Source organism: Coenobita brevimanus, chromosome 46, assembly GCF_032717465.1.
Source record: "Coenobita brevimanus isolate Jiangsu-jjx chromosome 46, ASM3271746v2, whole genome shotgun sequence".
NCBI classification, from domain to species: Eukaryota; Metazoa; Arthropoda; class Malacostraca; order Decapoda; family Coenobitidae; genus Coenobita; species Coenobita brevimanus.
Window position 1 is genome coordinate 54230222 of NC_136999.1, and position 25000 is coordinate 54255221.

A 25000-nucleotide genomic window follows, 5' to 3' on the forward strand; every position below is an offset into this window, starting at 1 on the left:
AGTTTGTGATGTATGTATGTGTGTGTGTGTGTGTGTGTGTGTGTGTGTGTGTGTGTGTGTGTGTGTGTGTGTGTGTGTGTGTGTGTGTGTGTGAGGGAGGAGACGGTATAGATATCTGTGTACTTACTGTGTGTACGGTTGTGTGGACTACTTGATGACGCGACACAGTAGGTGGTGGCGCCAGGGGCTGACTCCCCCAGCAGGCAGGAGGGGGCGGGGGGAGGGGGACGGGCCTGTGAAGCACTACACTCACACCGTGCACAACACAATCACTCTGTCATCATACTTTCCACCCCAACACCGCCACAACACATCAGGTCTGCATAGTTCCTGCACCTCAGGCTATTCTACTCCTTCTGCCCGACCATGTCCATTTTTCTCTTAATTACATCTTCCTCCTCTTCCCGCTATTTCACCCCTTTAGCCCCAGGACGTGATTTGTAAGTTCCTGCACCTCTTGCTATTCTACCCATTCATCCAAGGAAATTTTACTCAGCTTAGAGAGTGCCCTAAAACTGATGTGAGTAAAGAAGGCTGTGTCCAAACCCCCAGTCCAAAGAAACCTCATTTAAACTTGTTAACCTTGAGATGGCAAGGGTATAATAACAATAAGTCAAGGGATTGAGGGAGGATAAAAACCCTTCTTCCAAACATACCCATCCCTACCTCAAAGTCAGCTATAATATTCCTCCTCTGACAACACTGCTGTTCCTACTAAATGCACCTCACCTCACCTGTCCCACTGTGTCACAACCAAACTCTCTGGCTTTGCTCTCAATTCATCCACTGTTCTGGGTATACGTTAATCCACTGTCCTTTCATTCTCTCTAAAATAATTCGTGTCTCGATTCCATGCTGACTATACTTTAATCCTCATTCCTTTCATTCTCTCTAAAGTAACTCATGTCTCGATTCCAATTTGAGTATACATTAATCCTAATTCCTTTCATTCTCTCTAAAATATTTCAAGTCTCCATTCCACTCTGCGTATACTTTAATCCTCATTCCTTTCATTCCTTCTAAAATAATTCATGTCTCGATTCCTGTGGTAAAATCTCCAGTCTTGTCTTAAGGCATTCACATTCCTCTGTGCTGATCTAGGTCCCACTGCACGCTCCTTCCCTTCGAGTAAGCGCCCACGAACCTCTCTTGCCTCCAACTTACTCTGTTCTCTTGACTCTTGGCCAAACAATATATATAGCAATGATATCTGTTACCTTGTAAATAATTATACCTACAGTCTGAATTTTTACCTGCCTTACTACGAATATGTCGTTAACCCTGTTGCTGCCGAATAATCAGCTTCATTCCCATTCCCCTATTCTCCTATAGTTCATCCATCTTAACTTGGCGGAGATTTTCATCCTCTTGGTGACTATTTCCTGTAGCTCAATGGCTCGACAACCTTTCCACAGCACCTCTTTTTCGCTAGCATCATAGTCTAGTTTTGTTCTCGTGCTACAGTTCAGCATTTATAAGAGAGATGGCAAATGTAGACCAAGTTAAGGTAGACAAAGTATAGGTGTACTCATACAACCTTCCTTGACGTACACACCTGGCACCCTCCATTCACCACTGCCACACGCTGCTTCTACCTGGGTTAGTGTTCTCGCTGCACTAGGAGGGCTTATTGCACATCTTCCTTATTAAGTTTACGAGTCCATTTAAATATGAGACACCAATAGCCTGTTATTCACTCTATAACATGTGTAGAAAATGTAAGCTGCACAAGAGAAAACCGAAGTGTAACAAGCAACAGGAAAGGAAATGATAAGGTGTTACAAGCTTGATAAATCCCCAGGCAAGATGTGCAAAAATACCTCCAAACACGACAAGAATACGACCCTCTCCCTGTAACAGTCTCGCTTACACTTACTCCACCAAAACCAGCTTGTGGTCCTCTTTTCCAGGGTCTGTGGTATACTATATTAACTTTTATTTAATGGAGACTACACCTACTTATTTTCCCAGTCTTTGTCCTTGTATTTAGGGCTTTGTGGCAACTTCAGCCCAGGCGTTGCCCTAACATACATATTGCACATATTAACAGGACAGAACCGGCAGTGGTCTGTTTCCGTATATTTACCTATAATCTACAAAAACATCGTTCTGTTGTATTCACTAACAGGTTATAACAACAGCCCTACATCTGTGTTTGGAGGTGCAACAACTCTCACAGACTCATTCAGATAAAATGCAAAGGTTATGTAACTGAAAATAAAAAAGGTATCAAACCTTGCAAAGTCAAGCAGATATCAAAATTATTCATCCAGCAAACAAGCCAGCCTAAAACTGTACAAGTGTGTGTGGATGCAGTGGGTGCGTGTGGATGCTGTCACCCACACACACTTACCTCTTTTGGGTTTGGATGAAATTGGCTTAAGGAAGGGCGGGGTAGGGGTGGGTGTGGGTGCGGTGCTAGATGTTGGTGGGGTGGCAGGGTGCAGGAGGATATCAGAGGAGTGTTGTCTGCGGCCTGGTGGTAGGACAGGAGCGAGACTGCCCCCACTGTCACCCGCACCCACACTGCCACCCGCACCCACAGCCTGGACAGCAGTGGCCTCCTCTGACAAAGTGCGGGCGTGGGGTGAGCGGCGTGCCACGGTGCGGGCGTGGGCAGGAGAGGCTGGCACACTGGAGCAGCTGACACCACCCTCACCTGCTAATACACATCATTGTTCTTATACTGACTTACAAAAATGGAGTGCTTCATAATACTGTGCCTACTTTGCTTTTTAGTTAGTGAATTCTGTTGTGTTTTGGGGACGGCTCAGTCAGTAACACAGCACCCCATACTATTCAGCACATTATGGAAGACTGCACTGCACACAATCGCCTGCGCCAACAACACGAAATAAACTCCTTGAGAGCTCTGTGGGAAAGCCCGGTCTCGGCCGTGGACTTCCTTAGGAACTAGAGGCTTTTCGGCCCGACTGCCTAGGGAACAATTAACACTACTACTACTCTATCCTACATCTTTTTCTACCTCCCATAACCCTTGTCATGGCTTGCAATGTCTGCTTTTTACGTCCACTGATTGCATGACTGATTAGTAGTGTTATGAGGACGCCAAAATCTGTGTTTCTCTCCCCAGCAGCCTGAACATTCCTCGTAACAAACAAGACACTCCTGGCCTGAGGTGCAAGATATGAACCACCCTGCATATCAACAAAACTTGAAATACAGTAATTACCTTAAATTAATTTGTGGAGGGATATGGTAATGACTATACTGCATTGTGTTAATACCGAGGACAAACAGTTCATGCAGTTTTAATTTATAACTAAAATCAAGCGAAGAATAAGCATATGACAGAAGGGCTTTGGTAAACACAGCAGCAACAGGAAAAATAAACTGCTCCTCCTAAGAAAGGCATTTACAGTATTTAAGGTGTTCTTCCTCTTCTGACTAATGAGTTAGAAACTTTAATTATAGTCCTGAAGTATAAACTTGAGATTAGTCGGAGTGCCTCAGAGTCACAAGAAGGAGTGCAAGGGCTTCTTGGATAAAAGAATTCATTACAACAACAAAACAAGAACAAAAGCTGATCACTTCGTAGATGACTTCCAGAAGCTCACTGCCCTTAATAACATTAGTTCACTCACTTTCCTACCCCGTGTTTTGAATCTGGTAGAGCTGCATCACAGAAATATATGTTACCCTCAAATAATATTTTTAGAACGCGATATTCTTACTAAAAATCATATTCCCTCTGCATTTATATTTACTTAAGATTGCTATAAACAATATAATGTTATACTCTATTGATGTAAATCTGTTCTACTCGACTGATATAAAACTATAAAGGCACAATGAGAGTGACCTTGGCGGGATCTGGTAACAACCAACTGCCTCTGTGTGTGGAGTATCTGGCGTAAGTGCTGGTCCAGGACGTCCGCATGTTGTCGCGTCACTAGTGGCTTCAGCTGCCCTCGACCGCCATTTCCTGACGTGCTCTCAGCCTGAAATAACAGGGAAGTTTACAATACACATACACAATACCCCCTCCCTACACACACGTACGTACAGCTGTAGCATACAAAAGGGCAAATAAAGCCTTGTAACCTGCAGAGCCAACGGCTGTTAAAAGTTAAGAAGGCACAAGTACAGTTCAGCACATCTTAATTCTGAAAAGTTCATTGTTTGAAAGACGTAACGTAATATACGACGATGCATTATGAGAAAAAAGACACTGTGGATACTGAAGGAAGATGACACACTGAACTATGTGTTACTGAAACTAAGATGTTACTTGCAATATAATGGCGAAAAAGTATGGAGAAACTGAGAGTCTAAGATATAAAAAACATGGCGCCTTGGCCAAATCTGGAATAATAAAAAATAAGATGAGATGCGCATTTGTTTCATATGTGCTGTAGTGACTGCCGTGATGGGGAGGATATGTGGTGTGGAACAGTTAGAATGGATGTACACAGGACTAGATATACAACTCAGAAGATAAATTAAGAAGACAATGAAAGGCCAGAAAAACACTAATGTTGACAGATGAAGAACACTGGCGGTCCACAACAGCAGCTACAAAATGACAAGAATATAAACCTGTGATGAAGGTACAAACAGAAGGACGGGAGCAATAGGAAGACTTTTTGGAAATTAAAGCTTTATGTCAAGCTTGATTGAAAGCTTTAGATAATACTGTACATGCAGCACAATTTTAGTTTCCCGAAAAAAATGAAATGAAAATTATCAGTCTGAAAGGACTGTGAAGGACTGCTGATAGAGCGATTCTGACAAACATACAATCAGCAGAGTGTTATGAGGAGAATGCTCAAAATCTTTCCTTTCAAAATAAACACCAAGCATATCTAAATCATGGCAATTAAATGATAGATGGTTACAAAATGACTCCTCCTTTAAACAACTTGAATAAAGGAAAATTACTGAAATAATAATGTGCCAACTGAGCAAGCTGGAGGAGATGGCCAAGGCAGGTGTCGGTATAAAGGTGTTCTTGAGACAATACACCAAGCAGTGACGATGGGTAAAAGTGGCTTCAATGTAATGCATCAAGAGTTTTTAATCTCTCTCTCTCTCTCTCTCTCTCTCACGTCAGGTAAAGTAATCAATGCTAAAGGTAACTGCCCTCACCTTCCACACACGTCATTGCCTAACCTGTGCGTGCTCTTTTGTTGTGTTGCGTTGTTGTTTTTCTTCGTGTTATTGCTCTGTTGTATTATGTGTTGTGCTGTGTTGTTTTCCTTTGTGTTGCGTTGTGTTGCTTTCCTTAGGTTGTGTTGTGCTGTGTAATTGGGTTGTATTTTTTTTTTAGTCCTGATATTTCTAATGAATTAATTAACCTTTTTTTTTTTTTTTTTTTTTAGAGTAGGTTCAGACTTAATCAAATCTTTCATACCAGGCGGGTTCCAGAAATTTCATAAAATCGTCTACGGCACTAGATAATATATTTATAAAAAAAAAAAAAAAAAAGTTAATCCTAATCCTTCACTCTTTCCTGCCTTATCCCCTTCCGACTGATGACGTACTATTTATCACATTGTTGCAACATTTAAAGGAGCGAAGTCGGTTGTGATGAGGCGAACTCCCGATTTTTTAAAAACCCCGTCACTGCAAACAGTTTCCCCAGATATAACTGAATCGTGTGGAGGTGGCGAAAATAATTTGTAAAAAAATGTCATCGAACTGAAGGGGTTAATACAGGGTTCGCCAAAATCAATTTAGGGATTTTAAATTACTGTAAAAAAAAAAAAAAAAAAAAAAAAAAAAAAAAAAAAAAAAAAAAATAAACCATATTAGGACGGCTCAGATCAATTTTCAACACGATTTTGGATTATTTTGATGTTCTGAAATTGGCTAGAATTGTGTTTGAATCGACACAGCCCTCAAATTAAACTGAACTCCCCCACACTACTTTTGGCTCACTCTGTAGGTCATCGGATTGAAGGGGTTAATATTGTTTCCTTCCCTTATTGCCTTTATTATTCCCTTCCATCATCTTGACCTTGTGCTGCACCTGACTGACCTTGTGTTGCACCTGACTGACCTTGTACCGCACCTGACTGACCTTGTACTGTACCTGACCTTGCACTGCACCTGACTGACCTTGTGTTGCTCCTGACTGATCTTGTACTGCACCTGACTGACCTTGTTCTGCACCTGACTGACCTTGTTCTGCACCTGACTGACCTAGTACCGCACCTGACTGACCTAGTACCGCACCTGACACACCTTGTACTACACCTGACTCACCTTGTACTGCACCTGACTCACCTTGTACTGCACCTGACTCACCTTGTGTTGTTCTAGTGTCTGACATTTTTTTCCACACTGAAGCACGTCTCTCGCCACTGTACACACTATATTATTCATATTTAGAGAAAACGTGTTGTAGTGTTGAGATAAGAATCCAAAGGCCACTTCAGTGTACGTGTGGTGTTGGCCCTGCGAAAGTCAGCACTGCTCCAGCGTAAACATGAGGGTAAGGGAAGGCGATAAAGAAATATGAATTGTATGTACCGGTATGTTTCAAGTCTTGGGGAAACATTTACCCTGTTGGTATTTAATGTAATCAACTTCTTTATTGAGGTGTATAATGTGCATGGGTTGTAACTTACTTCTACTCTTGCATAAATCCCAGAGTATCTGAGGATTGGCACCTCTATTGTATGCTGATCTGACCATGCCCAGTGTGGAACACGGCAGATGTGAGGCAGAAGGCACTTGTCATTCAAACAAGAGGGACGTATTACCCTGAGTTCTCTCTGTGTCGTAGTTGTATCTTTTTGTGGCCAATAAAGAGAAATAAATCTGCCCAGTTTTCTGTCACCTGCACAAGCTACCACATTCCTTCAACAGGATCTACACCGATATTCCCGCCGTCTGTTGTGACGGGGAGACATTGGTGGAGAGTGGCAGTGAGGCAGTGACCACGACCAGCGGGATGGACCAGTGCAGTCACGCCTAAGCTGATACATACTGGCGGTCAGCTGAGGGATGCACACAAACCGAAACATAAATTTGGTGATCAGCTGTGACTCCTACGCCAGCGGCAACAGTGTTGCACCTGACTGACCTTGTACCGCACCTGACTGACCTTGTACCGCACCTGACTGACCTTGTGCTGCACCTGACTGACCTTGTGTTGCACCTGACTGATCTTGTACCGCACCTGACTGACCTTGTACTGCACCTGACTGACCTTGTACCGAACATGACTGACCTTGTGTTGAACCTGACTCACACTGTGTTGCAAATGACCTTGTGTTAAAACCTGACAAATTAACCTTGCCCTACACGTGACTCACCTTGCCTCGCACCTGACTGACTACCCAGTGCCTTACCTGACTGACTTTGTCCTGCGGGAAGAGGAAGACAGGTGCTAGCGTCCTGGGCAGCGAGGTGGGGGGCGGGGAGCGAATCAAGTGTTCGTGTACTTCTGAGAGGGTCAACGCCCCCTCCTGGCTCTCCTGGGGGGGGAGGACATTATATTAAAAAAAAAATCTGTCTAAAGATGGTAAGTATAAATTGTAAAAATAAATAAATAAATAAATAAATAAAAGTTGTAGTGAAAAGATTATTTTTACTGAGTGACGAAATAAATATGGAAATTTAAAAATAATAATTGAGCGAGAAATCTTTAAGGAAAAAAGATAAATATTGATTAGATAGATAGACTGACTGACGGATAGACAGAAATAGATAGAGGGAGAAAGAGAGACACATGTTCACAGATAGACAGATACCGATAAATAGATAATATATAAACAAATAGATAGAACGATAGACTGAGACTGAAAGAGAGATGTACACAGAGAGACACAGATACAAAGATAGACTGACAGACAGGTAGACAGACAGACAGATAGACAGATACAGACAGACAGAGAGACAGACAGATAGATATACTGATAGACAATTTTCTCACACTTAACTTGGCCTACATTTTCGACCTTTTGCATTTTACTTCACGTAGCTCAATGGCAATAAATAATGTTCCAAATATATCCTTTCCGCAGCACTTCTTCGTGACCAGCACCATATTCTACCGTTACACTATCGCTACTACTCGGCACGCAAGATGGAGAGAAGGCAATTTTGGGCCAAGTTTAAGTGAAAGGAGAATTGCACTGATTTCAATTAACTTGCGACTCAGCTGATGTGTTTTTTATTCGTAACATATTTAAAGACGAGTTTATTCAGCTTGAGAGTGACTTAAAGGACTGAAAGGGTTAAGTACAGTCTCCAATATTGTGTGTGTGTGTGTGTGTGTGTGTGTGTGTGTGTGTGTGTGTGTGTGTGTGTGTACGCCCACCTGAGCCACCAGCCTTGCCGTGTCCTCCCTGTGTCTCCTGGCCACGTTCTCCGCCGCCTCTTCTTCCTCCGTCAGCGTGGTCTGGGAGTCAGCCACTCTCTGAAAGTCAATGTTCAAGTCACCGCCTATGCTTAATGTAATATCTATCTATCCATCTATCTCTATCTATTTATCTATGTAATATCTATCTATCCAGCCATCTATCTATCTATTTATCTATTCGACACTCAGGTCATAACTTGGTCAATACATCTATCCATCTGTATATTCATCTATCTAGTCAATACTCAATTACCGGTAACAATTTGACAAAATATGTCAATCTATCCACACACATACACACATACGTACATACACATATATATATTGGTATTTATATATATATATACATGTATGAACGTGTATGTACGTATCTAAACAGCAATACCCTAAATGGTGACGCAGGAACAAACAACATACACGCAGGGTGGAATTCCCCATTCAAGCAACTGTTTGTCATTATCGCCCACCATCCTACACTTACAGATAACATTAGGAGGGATAAGACGCCGATCCACAAAATTATATTGCAAGATGGAGGAGAGCAACCCCTAAAAGCAGAGAGTACGAAGAAACTCATGCTGACCTTCACAAACGTTTAAATAACCCACGCATTGATTTGTTCGCTGGCAGAAAATCGACAATTTCTTAGAGCTGCTGGACACTGAATAACAAGAACATAAGAAGAGAGCATACCTACGCTAGACCAGTTGGCCCATGTTAGTCAGCTCCTATAAGTGTGTGACCAAACCACTAGAATAAGACAAGGATAACAAAATAGGATCCGTTTCGAAACATCTTGGTAATTTATAAAAACAAAGGGTGGGGGGGGGGCTAAATTTTTTACTGTCAACTTTATATTTCACTGTTACCTGTAATTTACGAAAAAAAAAAAAAAATCAAGGTATGGTGTCACGAACGAAACCTTACCTACATCTTTTACAAAACATTTTACGCATGAGATGGCTAAGTCTGTACTGAAATTTATTACCTAACTACATATTTGGTTTATTGCAAATCTTAACGAAATTTTATTCAGTGAGTCTTTGTCCTCCAATGTGAGTTTTTATGCTACGACCCATGCACTCTACACACCCACACCCACACCCACCCACCCACAGACACACACACACAAACACACACACACACACAGGATCGAAAACAAGCCCACAGAATGCATACCTCCAAGAATTTCACGGTTCAAGGCCAAACTGTGTCAGTAATGAGCCTGACCTCTTGACAAATGTTCAAGGTCATGCATCAGTAATAAGGCTCTAAATTGAAGGGCTTTCTAGAAGGAATATAGCGTTGTGTTCTCACGTCTCTATCTTCCTTCAATCGTGATATATGAATAAAGTAATGATTTTCTCGCCTTTCATGCCTTTGCCCTTCGTACGTCAACATTTAACCACTTGTCCCTCTGACGTTCCTCAATCATTATACTCAGTTTGGTGTAATTCCATCTTATAGTTTTTACTTTTTTCTTTTTTTTTTTTTAAGACTCTAACCTTAACCTTTTTCCGTCTGTCACCCAAAATGTAATCACTTGTTCCCCTGATGGTATCCAAAATTCATTCCACATTATATGCAATTCTATCCCACAGAATTTCCATAATGCTGCTAACAGACAGACACACCAAGCCAAGCACATAACACACCCTTGCTACCACGCACAGGTGTAGGCTAACTCCTTCCTCCTTTTAAACGTTTCTTGCAGTTTATTTATTATGCCTGCTACTTTTAAACGTTTCATGATACCTGTAAACGTTTCTTGTAGTTTATTTATTATGCTTGCTACTTTTAAACGCTTCATACATCTTATTTTTTTGCCTGCTACCTTTAAACGTTTCTTGTACCTTATTTATTACGTTTGTTACTTTTAAACGTTTCTTGAAGCTTACTTATTATGTCTGCTTCTTTTAAACGTTTCATGTACCTTATTTATTGTGCCTGCTACTTTTAAACGTTTCATGTACCTTATTTATTATGCCTGCTACTTTTAAACGTTTCTTGTAGCTTATTTTTTTATGCTTGCTACTTTTAAGCGTTTTCTGTAGCTTATTTATTATCACTGCTAATTTTAGAGGACTTTATGCAGAGATTTGTTCAACTGGAGGGGTTAAATAAAGTCTTCACATGCTTCTTCACTTCCAGAGGATTTTCTTGAATAAAATCGTCTGGTGGACGCAAGACAATAAAAAATAAAAAAAAAGACAAAAAAGAGACCACCGTATTGAAGGCATAGTTTATGATGGTGATAAGACACTGATAAAATTGATACGGGACAGGTGCAATATTTCATCCATGGCAGAGATCAACGTCCTCTTGCAACAAATTTCCTGTGGTTCAATTGCAAAAGAAGACAGTACTACATCCTTAAATCCTTTCCACAACACTTCTTCGTGACTAGCACCATAATCTCCTCTTACAACTCAGTGGTCGACTGACAATAATATTTTCCATTCTATTCTACTGCACACCTCTTGTTAAAGCTAATTGATTAATACAGTACTGTGGCCCTGCCTCCTTTCCCTCGCACTTCTTCGTGACTAGCAACATATTCTACTGTTAGTCTATTGTTACAGCCCCAATTTAAGATGGAGATAAGGCGATTTCAGGTGAAGTTAACGTAGACAGTATAGTAAACAAACAGGATAGACTCACCTTCCTGTTCTTTTTAAACCTGAACATGGTACGGAACGGAATGGTGACGTCATGACTCTTCACACCTCACCACCACACTGCCTTCACATCACTGACACTTCCTTCAATGCTTCCTCCTTCACTTCTCTTCAGTGTTACTTGCTTCATTTCCTTTCACTGCTGTCTCCTTTACTTCCTTCAAATTTCCCTCCTTCACTTCTCTTCCACTCTTCCTCTTTAACTTCACTTCAAAGTTAACCCCTTCATTTTCCTGCAATGCCACTTCCTTCACTTCCCTTTAATGTCACTTTCATCACTTCCCTTCAAAATATTACATCTTTCTTCTTCCTTCCTTGCCTTCTCTACCCCTGAGCGCTTCTTCCCTCACTTCCTGTAACACCCACTTCTTCCACTTCCCCTACACGTCACTTCCTCCACGTCCCTATTGCGTCACTTCCCTCCTTGGCCTCACCCCCACCCAGCGCGGCAGCAGGGGGCAGAGTGCGGTGCTAGTAAGTCAATAGGAGAGGTAAGTCCTGCCTGGCTGTTCTCTCAAATATTTATCCCGCTCCATCTGACACTCGCCCCGCCGCACCTTGCCTTACCTCACCACACATCGCCACGCCACGCCAAACCTCCAAGCACACCTCACCACACCTCATTACATCTCCCCATACCACATCACACCCTGCCACATCAGACTTCTGCTCACTTCACCCTACCTCATTTCAACACACTGACATCACCTCATCTCACCGCACCACACACATATCACTATAATCACATCATCCCATCTCACTGTACTTCATCACACCTCACCTCACTTCACCACACCTCCTCACATCTTACACACCATATCTCACCTCACTTAACCACACTTCCCCTCACCTCACTACAACACACCTCCTCTCCCCCCTCTCCCCTCCACTCACACTGCAACATCCACTCTGTCCCACTGACGTACCACACTACCACATTTACCACACAACATCCATATTATTCACTCTATGCCAATGATTTTGCTTAACATCACTCACCACGCTTATCACACCTGCCACACTTACCACACCACCACACTTACCATACTGCCACACAACCACATGTGCCACACCACCACACTTACCACACCTGCCACACTACCACACTTACCACACCTGCCACACCACCACACTTACCACACCTGCCACACTACCACATTTATCACACCTGCCACACCACCACATTTACCACACCTGCCACATTACCACACCTGCCACACCACCACACCTGCCACATTACCACACTTACCACATCGCACCACCACACCTACCACACTAAGTTACCACACTACCAATTTACCACAATCATCTCACTACCACATTACCACACTTTCATACACCAACTTACCACACCACCACACACAACACAATCAACCTACCACACAAACCTCACGTACCACACTCTCTCCACTCTTCCACAGCTAAGACCACTTTCAAATTACCACACTACAGCACTACCAAACACACCACACACTGCCACCACACTGCTCAAAAGTTTTACGCTGCCTCCTCCCCCCCACACAGTCATATACAAAAACTTCCATACTGCCTAACTTATCACGCTGTCAATCACACACACACACACACACACACACACACACACACACACACACACACACACACACACACACACACACACACACACACACACACACACACACACACACACACACACACACACACACACACACACACACTGCAACTTTAATAATACGCGACACTAACTCATTGTCCGGACTCAACGAAGATATAAAGGTTGTGTACCGATAGTTGAAGTCTGTCCTCTCCCTCTCTCTCTCTCTCAAACATATTCATGATCGATTCCTCGTCGTAACTAAGATATGTTTTAGAGGAAGAACTAGACAAGAGAAAATTCTGCCCTCCTTTCCTTGATCATCCTGCAGAGAGTTATAACCTGCAGATAATGTCGTGTCGTAACTTAAGATCTATCTGAAGTTAGAGAGGGACAAAGAGGAAGATTTTACAGCCTCCTTTTCCCCTCCTGCCAAAACCTGACTTACGACAGGAATTTGAATATTTGATCCAAAGTGCGTATGTGCATCACGATCCAAAATTGCTGCGTCACCCATGTAAACAAACTAAATCATTTTTCGGCGATTTCTGGACTTTTGCCAAAATCATTTCTTCACCATAAGAAGGTTAATGGGTACCGTGATAGCACCCCCCAGACTCCAGCGGCTCCCTTTTACCTGAATACAATCTGACATTAGCTAGAGCAGAATTACGAGCGCTATCCCGATCATGAGAGGGTTAACCACAGTGCTAAACACGAGTATTGCCAAGTGAAGTGTGTTGACAGTGAAAGGAGAGGAACTTTACTGAACAGGATGACACAAGACACACAACTGAACTCCATATCTCGTCAAACGTGCAGCGTAGCCATCTTAGTTTTTTTTTTTTTAATGCAAGGAAGAAGGAACCAAAGGCCAGGAGCTCACAAACCGTTCCTTCCAAGAAAAAAAAATACGATATATCATTTTCCTTTTTTTTTTTTTTTCATTTCTTTCTTTTTTTTGGAGGGGACAGATTGGAGTATTTCTCTCGTTGACTCGCCTTACTGAGCAATCAATTTACTATATGTACACCGATGCGTACCGACAACCTTTCCATCATTATACAATATGTTAATCGAGTTCTTATTATGTGTTTCCAGCCCATCTATCTATCTATTGCCAGACGCCTTAATCCCAGACGGGGTGGCCACAAACAAATCGCCTCCAAGTCGTCCTGTCCCCCGCCATTTCATACGGGGTGGCCACAAACAAATCGCCTCCACGTCATCCTGTCCCCCGCCATTTCATATGGGGTGGCCACAAACAAATCGCCTCCACGTCATCCTGTCCCCTGCCATTTCATACGGGGTGGCCACAAACAAATCGCCTCCACGTTATCCTGTCCCCCGCCATTTCACTGCCCTGCTCCCAGCTCACACCCTAAATTCTATTACTCTGACACCCAGTAGTGGAGCAGCAAAGGTAAAAACGCATGTCTGCCATAAATTTCTGCCACTGTCGCCCCTCAAGGGTCACTCGATTATGACTTTGTGTTGTGGTAGCCGAAGAAAATAATTATACTGTTCTTCAGGCTGCCAAAAGACTATGTTCTCTTCGGCTGAGGGAAATTCTTGCAATGACAGTGTTAAAAGTTTTCCTAACCTTTTAAATCGTCAAAGTTTCCTCAGGTGAATAAAACAGTCTTGGATTTAGCCGCAGAGAGAGAGAGAGAGAGAGAGAGAGGGAGAGAGACAGACAGACAGACAGACAGAAATAAAAAGTGCATCCCTCACGTACTCTGACACAAGATCCCTTTTTCAGTGAGAGGGTGTTGCATGGAGCCATTAATACTGCCAGAGAGATAACTTCCCAGCATTACGCAATAAACTTCAACTCATCACAGCAGGACATACGTGACACACAGTGATACAATCGACTACTCTCTACTCCCCCCACGAATGATGTCAAGCTGCTGTCTTAGTTCTCATGCCTTAACAGATCTGTATAATTTCCTATTTTTATCCTGAGAACTGTCTGGTGTAAATATATAAATAAATCGAAATCGCCACTGGAAAAATAAAAGAAATTCTGCTCTTAAACAAGTGAGCAAAGTTTCAGTCAACACACACTTGAGAATGTACTTAGATTTCTCTTCCTTTCTTTCTTTTTCACCGAGCAAAAGAGTACCCACAGCCTCACCTCCAAATTACTTTACAACAGAGAAAACATTTAGGAAGCCAGAGACATATGGTGCTGGCAGAAAAAAAAAATAAAATAAAATAAAAAAATCGAGGGAGGTCGAGTGCGATCGGCCATGAAAGAAAATGCTCCCCAGGCAAAGCAAACACGTGAATTTCTTTATCAAAATAATTACGAGACTGACTGTCAAAAATCTGCGTCCACAGAAAGCAAAAGAGTTCAGCTACAGTGCTCTTTATCTATCTATCTCTTGCCAGACGCCTTAATCCCGTAAGGGGTGGCCGCAAACAAATTGCCTCCATGTCGCCCTGACCCCCGCCATTTCACTGCCCTGCTCGCAGCTCACACCCCCCACTTTCATATACCTCTCCACTCCATCCCTCCACCTCATCCTTGGCCTCCCCCTCGCTCTCCCCCCCTCCACCTCACTCGCATACACTCTCCTCGTCAGTCTCTCACTCTCCATTCTTCCCACATGGCCAAACCACCTCAGTGTGTTTCTCCTAACGCTTCCTATCACATCCACATTCACACCACAACGCTCCTTCACATCCTCATTTGTCAGTCCGTCTCTCCTTGTGACTACAGTGCGCGTGAACATAGTCATTGGAATAATTATCGAATGTCTTAGGCTATTTTTAAGAGGGAAAATAATTTGTTGCTATAATGTACAATTTATATTTACTGGATCAGCGCTTGGTAGTTTATTAAAATGCCTGGTGGTGTAGTGGTCAGAACGCCCCGATCGGAGTGACGCCCTTCAAGTAGTTTACACCCACATGAGGTGACTGAAGGTTTATGGATTATGTAAAGACACCAAGAGAAGTAGGCTAATCTACCCTTATATGTATATAAGTACTGGACTGCGTTAGCCTAGCCTCGGGCACCTATACCTCAAAGAAGGTATAGAACTCTCTCTCTCTCTCTCTCTCTCTCTCTCTCTCTCTCTCTCTCTCTCTCTCTCTTTCATGTGTACGGAAAATGAACATGTGTTTGCACAATGGAGTGACAACACGTATTATTGTTGTTCTTCTTCATATAGCTTTCCTCAAACTAACCTTGGCAGTATTAAAGTCTCTCTCTCTCTCTCTCTCTCCAAGCAGTACTTCAGATATACAGGCTATAAAAGCAAATAAATGTACGGGAAACAACACCTCAATTTATACACAGATAAACCACCCCTACCCCTTTCACTACAATGATGCTTTTTCGCCGCTTAATCTCCCTGCTACCAGACGATTTTACTCAGCTTGGGAGGAGGAGGGATTGAGAAAGCCTATGTCTAACCCTTCTAGTTATAAAATCTTACTGGACGAATAAAACTGAATGAAGATAAGAATAATACAGTCAAATTACGTCCACGGGCTGCAGGGGTTGAAAATGAGTATACTGCTCTCTTTTCTCACTTAGAGTAAATTGTATTGACTTTAATTTTGTTTTATTCAGTTACTTAAATATCTTGGGACTCACGGACACACGGTCAATGTGAAAGAGAAAGTGCTGTGCGGTGTGTACCTGAGTCTTTCAGTACTTGTAATAAAACACACACACACACACACACACACACACACACACACACACACACACACACCACATTAGTAAAACCCACACTACGGAATTCAGCTCTACACCACACGCCACACTACAGTACCACACGACTACCACCCCAACCCCACACAACCACAGTAAAGCTCCACCACAGTACCACAGTTAAGTAGTACTAAGGGTGTGGTAGTGCTAGCCTCCCACACCACACCACACCACCTCCACCACACTCATCTCCCCCACCACACTCCTCCCCCCAGTCATATCATACTGACTCACTTTCTGTGGCTTGTATAACACTACTCTACACTACCAATCAATCACACTGCTAGGCTACACTACCTCACTACACTACCACCCACACAATCACACTACCACAATACCACGAAACACTCCACCACACCAGACCACCACAACACCACACCATCCCAGCACAATGACACAAAACATTCCACCACACCAGACCACCACAACACCACACCATCCCAGCACAATAACACAATCACACAACCACCACAAAACCACACCATCCCAGCACAATACCACAATCACACAACCACCAACCGCAATAGCACTCCACTACAATGTCCCACTACCATGCAAACTGAACCACCACACCACACCACCACACCCTCACACAACCACCACACCAATACACCACCACACCACAACACATCACACCACACAAATACAACTACGCCACCACCTAGAAGCAACATCAGTCACAACCACACACCCACACCACCACACACTACCACACCACCACACCATCACTTCAAACACACAAACTACCCACATTACACTTAACCAAAAGGACCATATAGGCAAGGACATCTAAATATAAGCTGATCTCAAAGTCTTATTATCTCTACGTAAATTATTCACTTATAAGAATGAACACAAAGGGAATGAATGAGTGAAGTTCTGTCATTCTGTGGGCATTCTATTCAGTGTATTTCATTATATTATACACTACACTACACTACACTTTGCCTATGAATTATTTGATCTGGGTATCGGTACACAGCTTTCTTCCTGTGTCTTCCTGTTTGGCTACACTTCACACTTACACCCAATATGTACCAACCACATCACCACAACCACAACCACGCCACCACAACCACACCACCATACACAGTGCATCCAACATCAACCATGAACATTACACATCACCACTCATTTATACTAGTACCACACCACCACAACCACACAACCATACATCACCACCACAATGCAACCAATATCAGCCACACCACCACAACCACACAACCATACATCTCCACCACCACAGTGCAACCAATATCAACCACACCACCACAACCACACAACCATACATCTCCACCACCACAACCACACATCTCCACCACCACAATGCAACTAATATCAACCACATTACCACAACCACACAACCATACACTTCCACCATCACAATGCAACCAATATCAACCAACCACTCAATCACACACACCACAACCACATCACCATTACCACATATCATCTACCGTCACCACACAACCACATCACCATTACCACATATCATCTACCGTCACCACACAACCACATCACCACAACCACACACCACAAACCTAACACACTATCCATCTATCTATCCCTATCGCCAGACGCCTTAATCCCGTAAGGGGTGGCCACAAACAAATCGCCTCCATGTCGCCCTCTCCCCTAACAACCGCCATTAGGAAAATATCAGTTTAAAGGCAAATCTATGAAGCGACACCATTCTGATCTCGTAGGGTAATTACCAAGCAATTTAGTAGGGTAATTAACAAGCAGCTCCACAATGTAAACCCGTCATACCCTACAACGTAACGAAAACAAAAACAAATAAACAAAAACTGGGAGCAGGGCAGTGAAATGGCGGGGGACAGGGCGACATGGAGGCGATTTGTTTGTGGCCACCCCTTACCGGATTTAGACGTCTGGCAATAGATAGGTAGACAGACTTTCAATTTCCTGTACTATCGTCGAATAAAGATGCTCCCTAACACCTCTTCCTAACCGATTTATTTTTGCTTATTATACCTTACCACCCTCTTGTGTGTTGGTTGCCCTTTTCGCCATACTCTACATACATGATGTGGAGAATTATATTAACCTGACATAGCCGGAAATAAATCGCTAAGGAAGAGATGCTAGGGAATCAGTCTGTCCTTCCCTCTGCCTATGACCTCCACAGTCCTCCAATCTTTTAAATACAATGTGGCTAAGCATCTCAAAATATATGGACTCTGAATTTGTCTTTTTTTTTTTTCCAACCATACATAATAATTTGAAAGCTCTCGACATTTGATTATTTTATTTCTATCTATCTATCTATTGCTAGACGCCTCAATCCCGTAAGGGGTGGCCACAAACAAATCGCCTCCATGTCGCCCTGTCCCCCCGCCATTTTACTGCCCTGCTCCCAGCTCACATCCCCTTCTCTCATATACCTCTCCACTCCATCCCTCCATCTCATCCTCGGCCTCCCCCTCCCTTTCTTCCCCTCGACCTCACTCACATACTCTCCTCGTCAGTCTCTCACTTTATTCACTCCACATGACCAAACCACCTTAACGTGTTTCTCCTAGCGCTTTATTTCTACTTAATAATAAATAGAGATAAACAAATAACATACACGACGCAGCTCACCACCACACCACGGAGAGCTTCGTGTAAATGCGTACCGACTACACGAGCGTCCTTAGCAGGGTGTATTTTCCGTGCTACAATCTTCCAAAATACGGCATGCAACCATCAAATTTTATGTCCAGGTCCCTAACTGTGCTATTGAGTTAACGGGAATATAAACAAAACGAACACAGTATAAGCGTGACTGTCCCCAATCCAGCCACACTCTCACGGTCCCCAGCTCCTCACATCACCACTTAGTCACCCCCCTGATCCCCTCACCCCACTACCACCACACAAGCCCCCCACCCCCTACCACCTCCCTCACCACACTGGCAGCACGTGACTTTGTGTGTATTACTTGGGTGTGTGGTTGTGAGGGGGGGGGTTGTTAGGGGGGATGTGGCTCTCTCTCCCCTCACGCAACCTTTTCAATTTTCACCCACACCTCTCTCTCCCCCTCCAATACTTCTCATTTTCTATCCCCCTCCAATACTCCTCACTTTCTCTCCCCCCTCCAATACTTCTCATTTCCTCCCCCTCCAATACCCTTCATTTTCTCCCCTCCTACACTCATTTTTCTCTCCCCCTCCTATACACCCCATTTTCTCCCCCCTCCCCCTCACTCTCCCTCCCCACCCACGATACAATAGGGCACCAGGACTGTTTCGCGTTGTTTTGTATGGAAAGACAGGAATATGGGAAGAACTGATTGCCTACGTAAATGATCTCACGTGTAGTTAATAGGCAGAATTCTAAAATCTTCCACTACCCCCTCCCGCCCCCCCTCTAAAACATTCCCCTCCTCCCACGTGCAATTAATAGGCTCCTCCCCCCCTCCTCCCCCCCTCGTGATGTGAATGGGAATATATCTAAGGCCTTTTTCTGCTTCCTTCCCCCCTTCTCCTCCCTTCCCCTCCCCCCTCTCCTCCTTCCTCCCTCTACGACCTCTCCCCCTCCCCTCCCTCCTCCCTCTTCGACCTCTCTCCCTTCCCTCCCTCCTCCCTCTTCGACCTCTCTCCCTTCCCTCCCTCCTCCCCTCCATCTAAAACTCTCCCCTCCCCCTCTCCCTACTCCCTTCCACCTCTCACATATATCTGGCACCCTCAATTTTCACTCCTATCTGACCCCCATCACATTTCGTCTCTTTATTCATCTCTTCCTTCACTACCTTCATTTCCTCTTCTGGAGTCACATTCATAAAAGATCCTAACCCAATTTTTACGATAAAGTTGTTAATAAATATCAGGGGTCAATGTGTTTTTCTTTCATTTTTTTCCAATTTACTATTTACTCTCGATCGCTTGTGATGTTTGGCAACCTTGTGTGTGAAGATCAGTCTAACACAAGCCATATTATACACAAATAAAGTATAACAAAGTTTGTAAATAAAAATAAACTACCTCTTGACTTTAATTTCTCTAGTTCTTTTTTCTTATCTAGTTTCTTTATTTACCTTAGAGGATCGTATATTGAGATTAGTTTACCCTGCAATTGCCCGTCTATTACTGGTTTTCTTTCATCAATACACCAGTTTTCTATCATTCCTTTTGTTTTCATTTTGGGGTAAACTTGATTATATTTTTTCGTGTTCCATTTCGCCATATTTACTTTCTGAGAGAGACAGAGAGAGAGAGAGAGAGAGAGAGAGCACTGTGATATTGATATGGATGAGAGGAAAACGGTCATGTAAAGGTGGAAACTGAAAGACTAACTAGGAGAGTATGAGTGAAGTGGTGGAGGGGGAGAGGAGGAGACCAAAGATGCGTTAGAGGGATGAGGTGAAGATCTATATAAAAGGAGGGTGACGTGAGCTGGGGGGAGGGCAGCGTGATGGTGGGGGAGAGGATGATTTGAAGGCTATCTGTTCTTGATCTATCTCCCGAATTAAGGCGTCTGGCAACACTGAACCAAGATAGATGGATAGATGGATCGATAGATAGATGGATATAGATGGAGAGATGGATATATAGAAAGACAGATAGATAGATGGACAGAAAGAGATAGATAGTTAGAATGACAGATGGACAGGTACTGTATATAGATGGACAGAATGATAGATGGAGATACAGAGACAGACAGATAGATAGATGGATGGAAAGAGATGGACAGACAAATGGATATGTATAGATATAGGGATGGATGGATAGATAGATGGACAGACAGACGGACAGATGGATAAACAGAAATAAATCGGATAGGAGATGATGAAAGGGAGTCTCCTAAATTACGCACATTACACCATAACATCCTCAGTGTTTATATAAATTTCCTATGTACACACCTCGCACCATTAACACCTACGGGGAGACTCAGGTGTAACAGAATAAATCGCTATGAAAGGGGTGTTACGGCATCACCCAGGTAAGAATCCGAGCCTAATTAACACACCTTACCCTAATACACACCTGACACTAATTAACACCTGACCCTAATACACACACCTGACCCTAGTACACACCTGACCCTAATTAACACCTGACTAATTAACACACCTGACCCTAATACACACACATGACCCTAATACACACACCTGACCCTAATACACACCTGACCCTGATAACACACCTGACCCTAATTAACACCTGACTAATTAACACCTGACTCTAATTAACACACCTGACCCTAATTAACACACCTGCAGGTAAGGGTTGTCTTGTCGGGAGAGTCGGATGGCCTCCATGTCGATGCCCAGGTCGCGGGTCTTGATGGGGGTGTGGTGGAGTGTCGCCCCCCCTTCCGCCCCTTCAGCCCCCCCGCCCCCCACGGTGAGGGTGGGGGCGGGGGGAGGCGGGGTGGTGGTGGTGGGGGGGGTGGGGGAGACCAGGGTGTCGTGGGTCCAGCTCCTTGGCCCTCCTTCAGAACCTGTACACAACAAGAGCGAAGCTTAAAATCGAACCAACGAGAAAGCTTCGAACCGAACTACCACGAAGGCTCTGAACCCATATACTCTGTTCACTCTAACCTGGCCTAGAATTTGAACCTCTCCACTTCCTACGCTGAGCTGCAACACGAGAATTAGAATTAGAGAATTAGAATACGATGTTAGGTGGTGAGAATAGAGGAACTGAAGGATGGAAAGGAGAAAGGCAAAATGTGGGTTCCTTTGAATATCCCAGTGTACGGTATTTTATCATTTTTAAATCCACATTCTCTCTCTCAACCTCCAACCCACTTCTCTTGCCCTCTTCTCCCGTCCCCCCAACTCTCTCCTCTTCTCCTCTCCTCATTAACTTCCCTCCTCTTCCTTTCCTGCCCTTTCTCCTCCCCCTCCACAACCCCCTACTCTCCCCTGTCCTCTCTTCTTCCCTCCCCACCCTTCTCCTCCTCCCCCCCCTCATCTATATCATAAGCCCCTTTTGGTTCCCTTACCTCACCCCTCCACTCTCCCCCTCTCTCTCTCCCACTCTATTCTCCTTCCTTCCCTCCCTCCTTCCCTTCCTCCCTCCCTCTCTCCCCCCCCCCGCTCATTTCTCCTCCCTCCCTCCCTCCCTCCTTCCTTCCCCTCCTCCCTCTCTCCTTCCCTTCCTCCCTCCCTCCTTCCCTTCCTCCCTCCTTCTCTTCCTCTCTCTCTCTCTCTCTCTCTCTCTCTCTCTCTCTCTCTCTCCCTCCCCCGCTCATTTCTCCTTCCTTCCCTCCCTTCCTCCTTCCCTTCCTCCCTCTCTCTCCCCCCTCCCTCCACTCCCCCATCAAAGTGTGTACGATAATGCGGGGATGAATGCAAGAGTCTAGCCTAGCAACACACACACACACACACACACACACACAATCTCTATATCTCACTTCCTCTTGTACGTCTTGTTTTCATTTCGAGGGTTCAGAGAGAGAGAGAGAGAGAGAGAGAGAGAGAGGGGGGGGGGACCTAAAGAGACTGGTAATACGGATGAGGGGATTGAGGGGAAGAGAGGGAGGGGAGGGGAGGGGAGGGGAGGGGAGGAGACAAGGGGAGATATTGATGGTAACAAGTGGATCTGAAGTGGAGAGAGAGAGAGAAAGAGAGAGAGAGAGAGAGAGGGGGGGGAGGAAGGAAGGAGAGAGTATTGGAGAGGAAGAGAGGTGGAGAGAGGAGGGGAAAGAGGAAATCAGGAGAGGAAAAAGAGGGGGAGGGGAATCAGGAGAGAGAAGAGAGAGAGAGTAGGATGGATGAGGAGAGTGGGAGAAGTAAGGAGGAGGAAGAGAAGAGGAAAGATGGAGGAAGGGAGGAAGAGGAAACACTGAAGAAGAGGGAGGAAGGGAGAAGGAATGATGGAGGGAGGGAGGAGAAGCAGAGAGGGAGGAAGGGAGAAGTAAGAGAAGACGAGGGGAGACGAAAAATGGAAGAGGGAGGGAAAAGACAGGGAGGAAGGGAGAAGGAAATGACAGCAGGGGGAGGGAAGGGAGAAAGAGAGAAGGGAGGGGAGGGAAGGGGGGGAGGAGGAGTGGGAAAAGAAGGGAGAGAAAGGAAGAAAGGAAGGAGGTAGGAAAGGGAGAAGAGATTGGGGGAGGAAAGGAGGGTGTGAGGGAGTAAGACAAGGAGGAGGGAGGTAGAGAAGGACTGGGAGGAAGTGGAGGGAGGGAGGAAAGGGAATATTAATGAGGGGGGGGGGGAGGAGTGAGAGAGAGGGGTGGGGGGGCCTAGGGTTGGGGGGGATGGGGGGTTGGTCTGTACCGTATGTGAATGAATCAATACGCTGAGGGGGATTAAATGGCTGTCTGTCTGTCTGTCACTCTGTCTCTGTCTGTCTCTCCTCGTCTGTCTGTCTGTCACTTTGTCTCTGTCTGTCTCTGCTCGTCTGTCTGTCTGTCTGTCTGTCTATATTCCTACATGTCCATCCATCTCTGTCTGTCAATCTGTGAACGTGACAAAAACAAATTAATGTCCTCTCTCTCCCTCTCTCTCTCTCTCTCTCTCTCTCTCTCTCTCCCTCCCTCTCTCTCTCTCTCTCACACACACACACACACACACACTAAGCCTCCCTCTGTGTGTAGCCCTTCCTATGGTGTGTATTCATTCACCCCGTCTCTCTCGCCTCTCCAACCCCTCTCTCTCTCTCCATTTCCATACAATTTTTCTCTTTGTACGACCCCTGCAAAGCTGTCTCTCTCTCTCTCTCTCTCTCTCTCTCTCTTCCATTATACCCCTCTCTCTCACCCTCTCTCTCTTGTTTCCTCCCTCCTCCCCACCCTCTCTCCCTTCCTCCCACCCCTTCATCTCAACTCCCTCCCCTTTTCTCTATCATCATCATCATCATCATCATCACCATCATCATCACCATCATCATCATCACCATCATCATCACCATCATCACCACCATCACCACAACAACCACCACCACCACCACCACCACCAAACACTATCACCACCACTGTCATCACCTATCACCATCAGTCACATCTCCATCATCACCATTACACAAAATCATCACCACCAACATCTATCCTCATCACTTTCACTGCCTTCATCACTACCACAATCGCCATAACATCACCAGCATCACCATAAATATCATCACTATCATCACCATTACTATCAACTACATTCATCTTCATCACCATCATCACAGACCATCACTGTCACCATTATCACCATATTATCACCACTATCACCTAACATCACTACCACCACTATCACCATAAATATTATCACTATTAACATCCTCACCACAAACATCATCACTCAACATCACCATCACCATAAATATTACCACTCACTACATCACCATCACCTAACATCATCACCATCACCTTCATCATTATCACCACCACCATCACCATCCTCTCACCACTGTCATCATCACACAACATCACTATCACCATCAAACAATTATCATCACCTCCAAACCCTGCCACCATCACCACTAGACAGCATCACCATCATTACCATCGACTATCATCATCATCATCACCACCATTACCATCATCATCGTCATCATCACCACCACCACCACCATCACCATCACCATCATCATCATCATCTTCACAGCCCCCTGTTGCGTGTTTGCGTGTGTTTGTGTTTGTTCGCGAAAATAAACAAGAGATAATGTCCTGCTTGAAACACATAGGGTGAGCAGCCCTTGATACCCCCACCACACCCACACTCCACCACACCCACTGCCATAGCCTAC

At 44.3% G+C, this 25000-nt stretch overlaps 1 protein-coding gene across 1 annotated transcript in view; it reads right to left on the reverse strand.

Annotated features, from left to right (window-relative positions):
* LOC145398738 (uncharacterized) overlaps window positions 1–25000 on the reverse strand; it is a 41018-nt gene that overhangs the window by 4675 nt on the left and 11343 nt on the right. Inside the window, exons 2-6 of the mRNA XM_080271536.1 lie at window positions 21535–21761; window positions 8291–8389; window positions 7320–7445; window positions 3824–3962; window positions 2344–2659 (exon numbers count right to left, since the gene is read on the reverse strand). Of these exons, the coding sequence (XP_080127662.1) occupies window positions 2344–2659; window positions 3824–3962; window positions 7320–7445; window positions 8291–8389; window positions 21535–21761 (907 nt within the window). The remainder of the gene's footprint in view (window positions 1–2343; window positions 2660–3823; window positions 3963–7319; window positions 7446–8290; window positions 8390–21534; window positions 21762–25000) is intronic.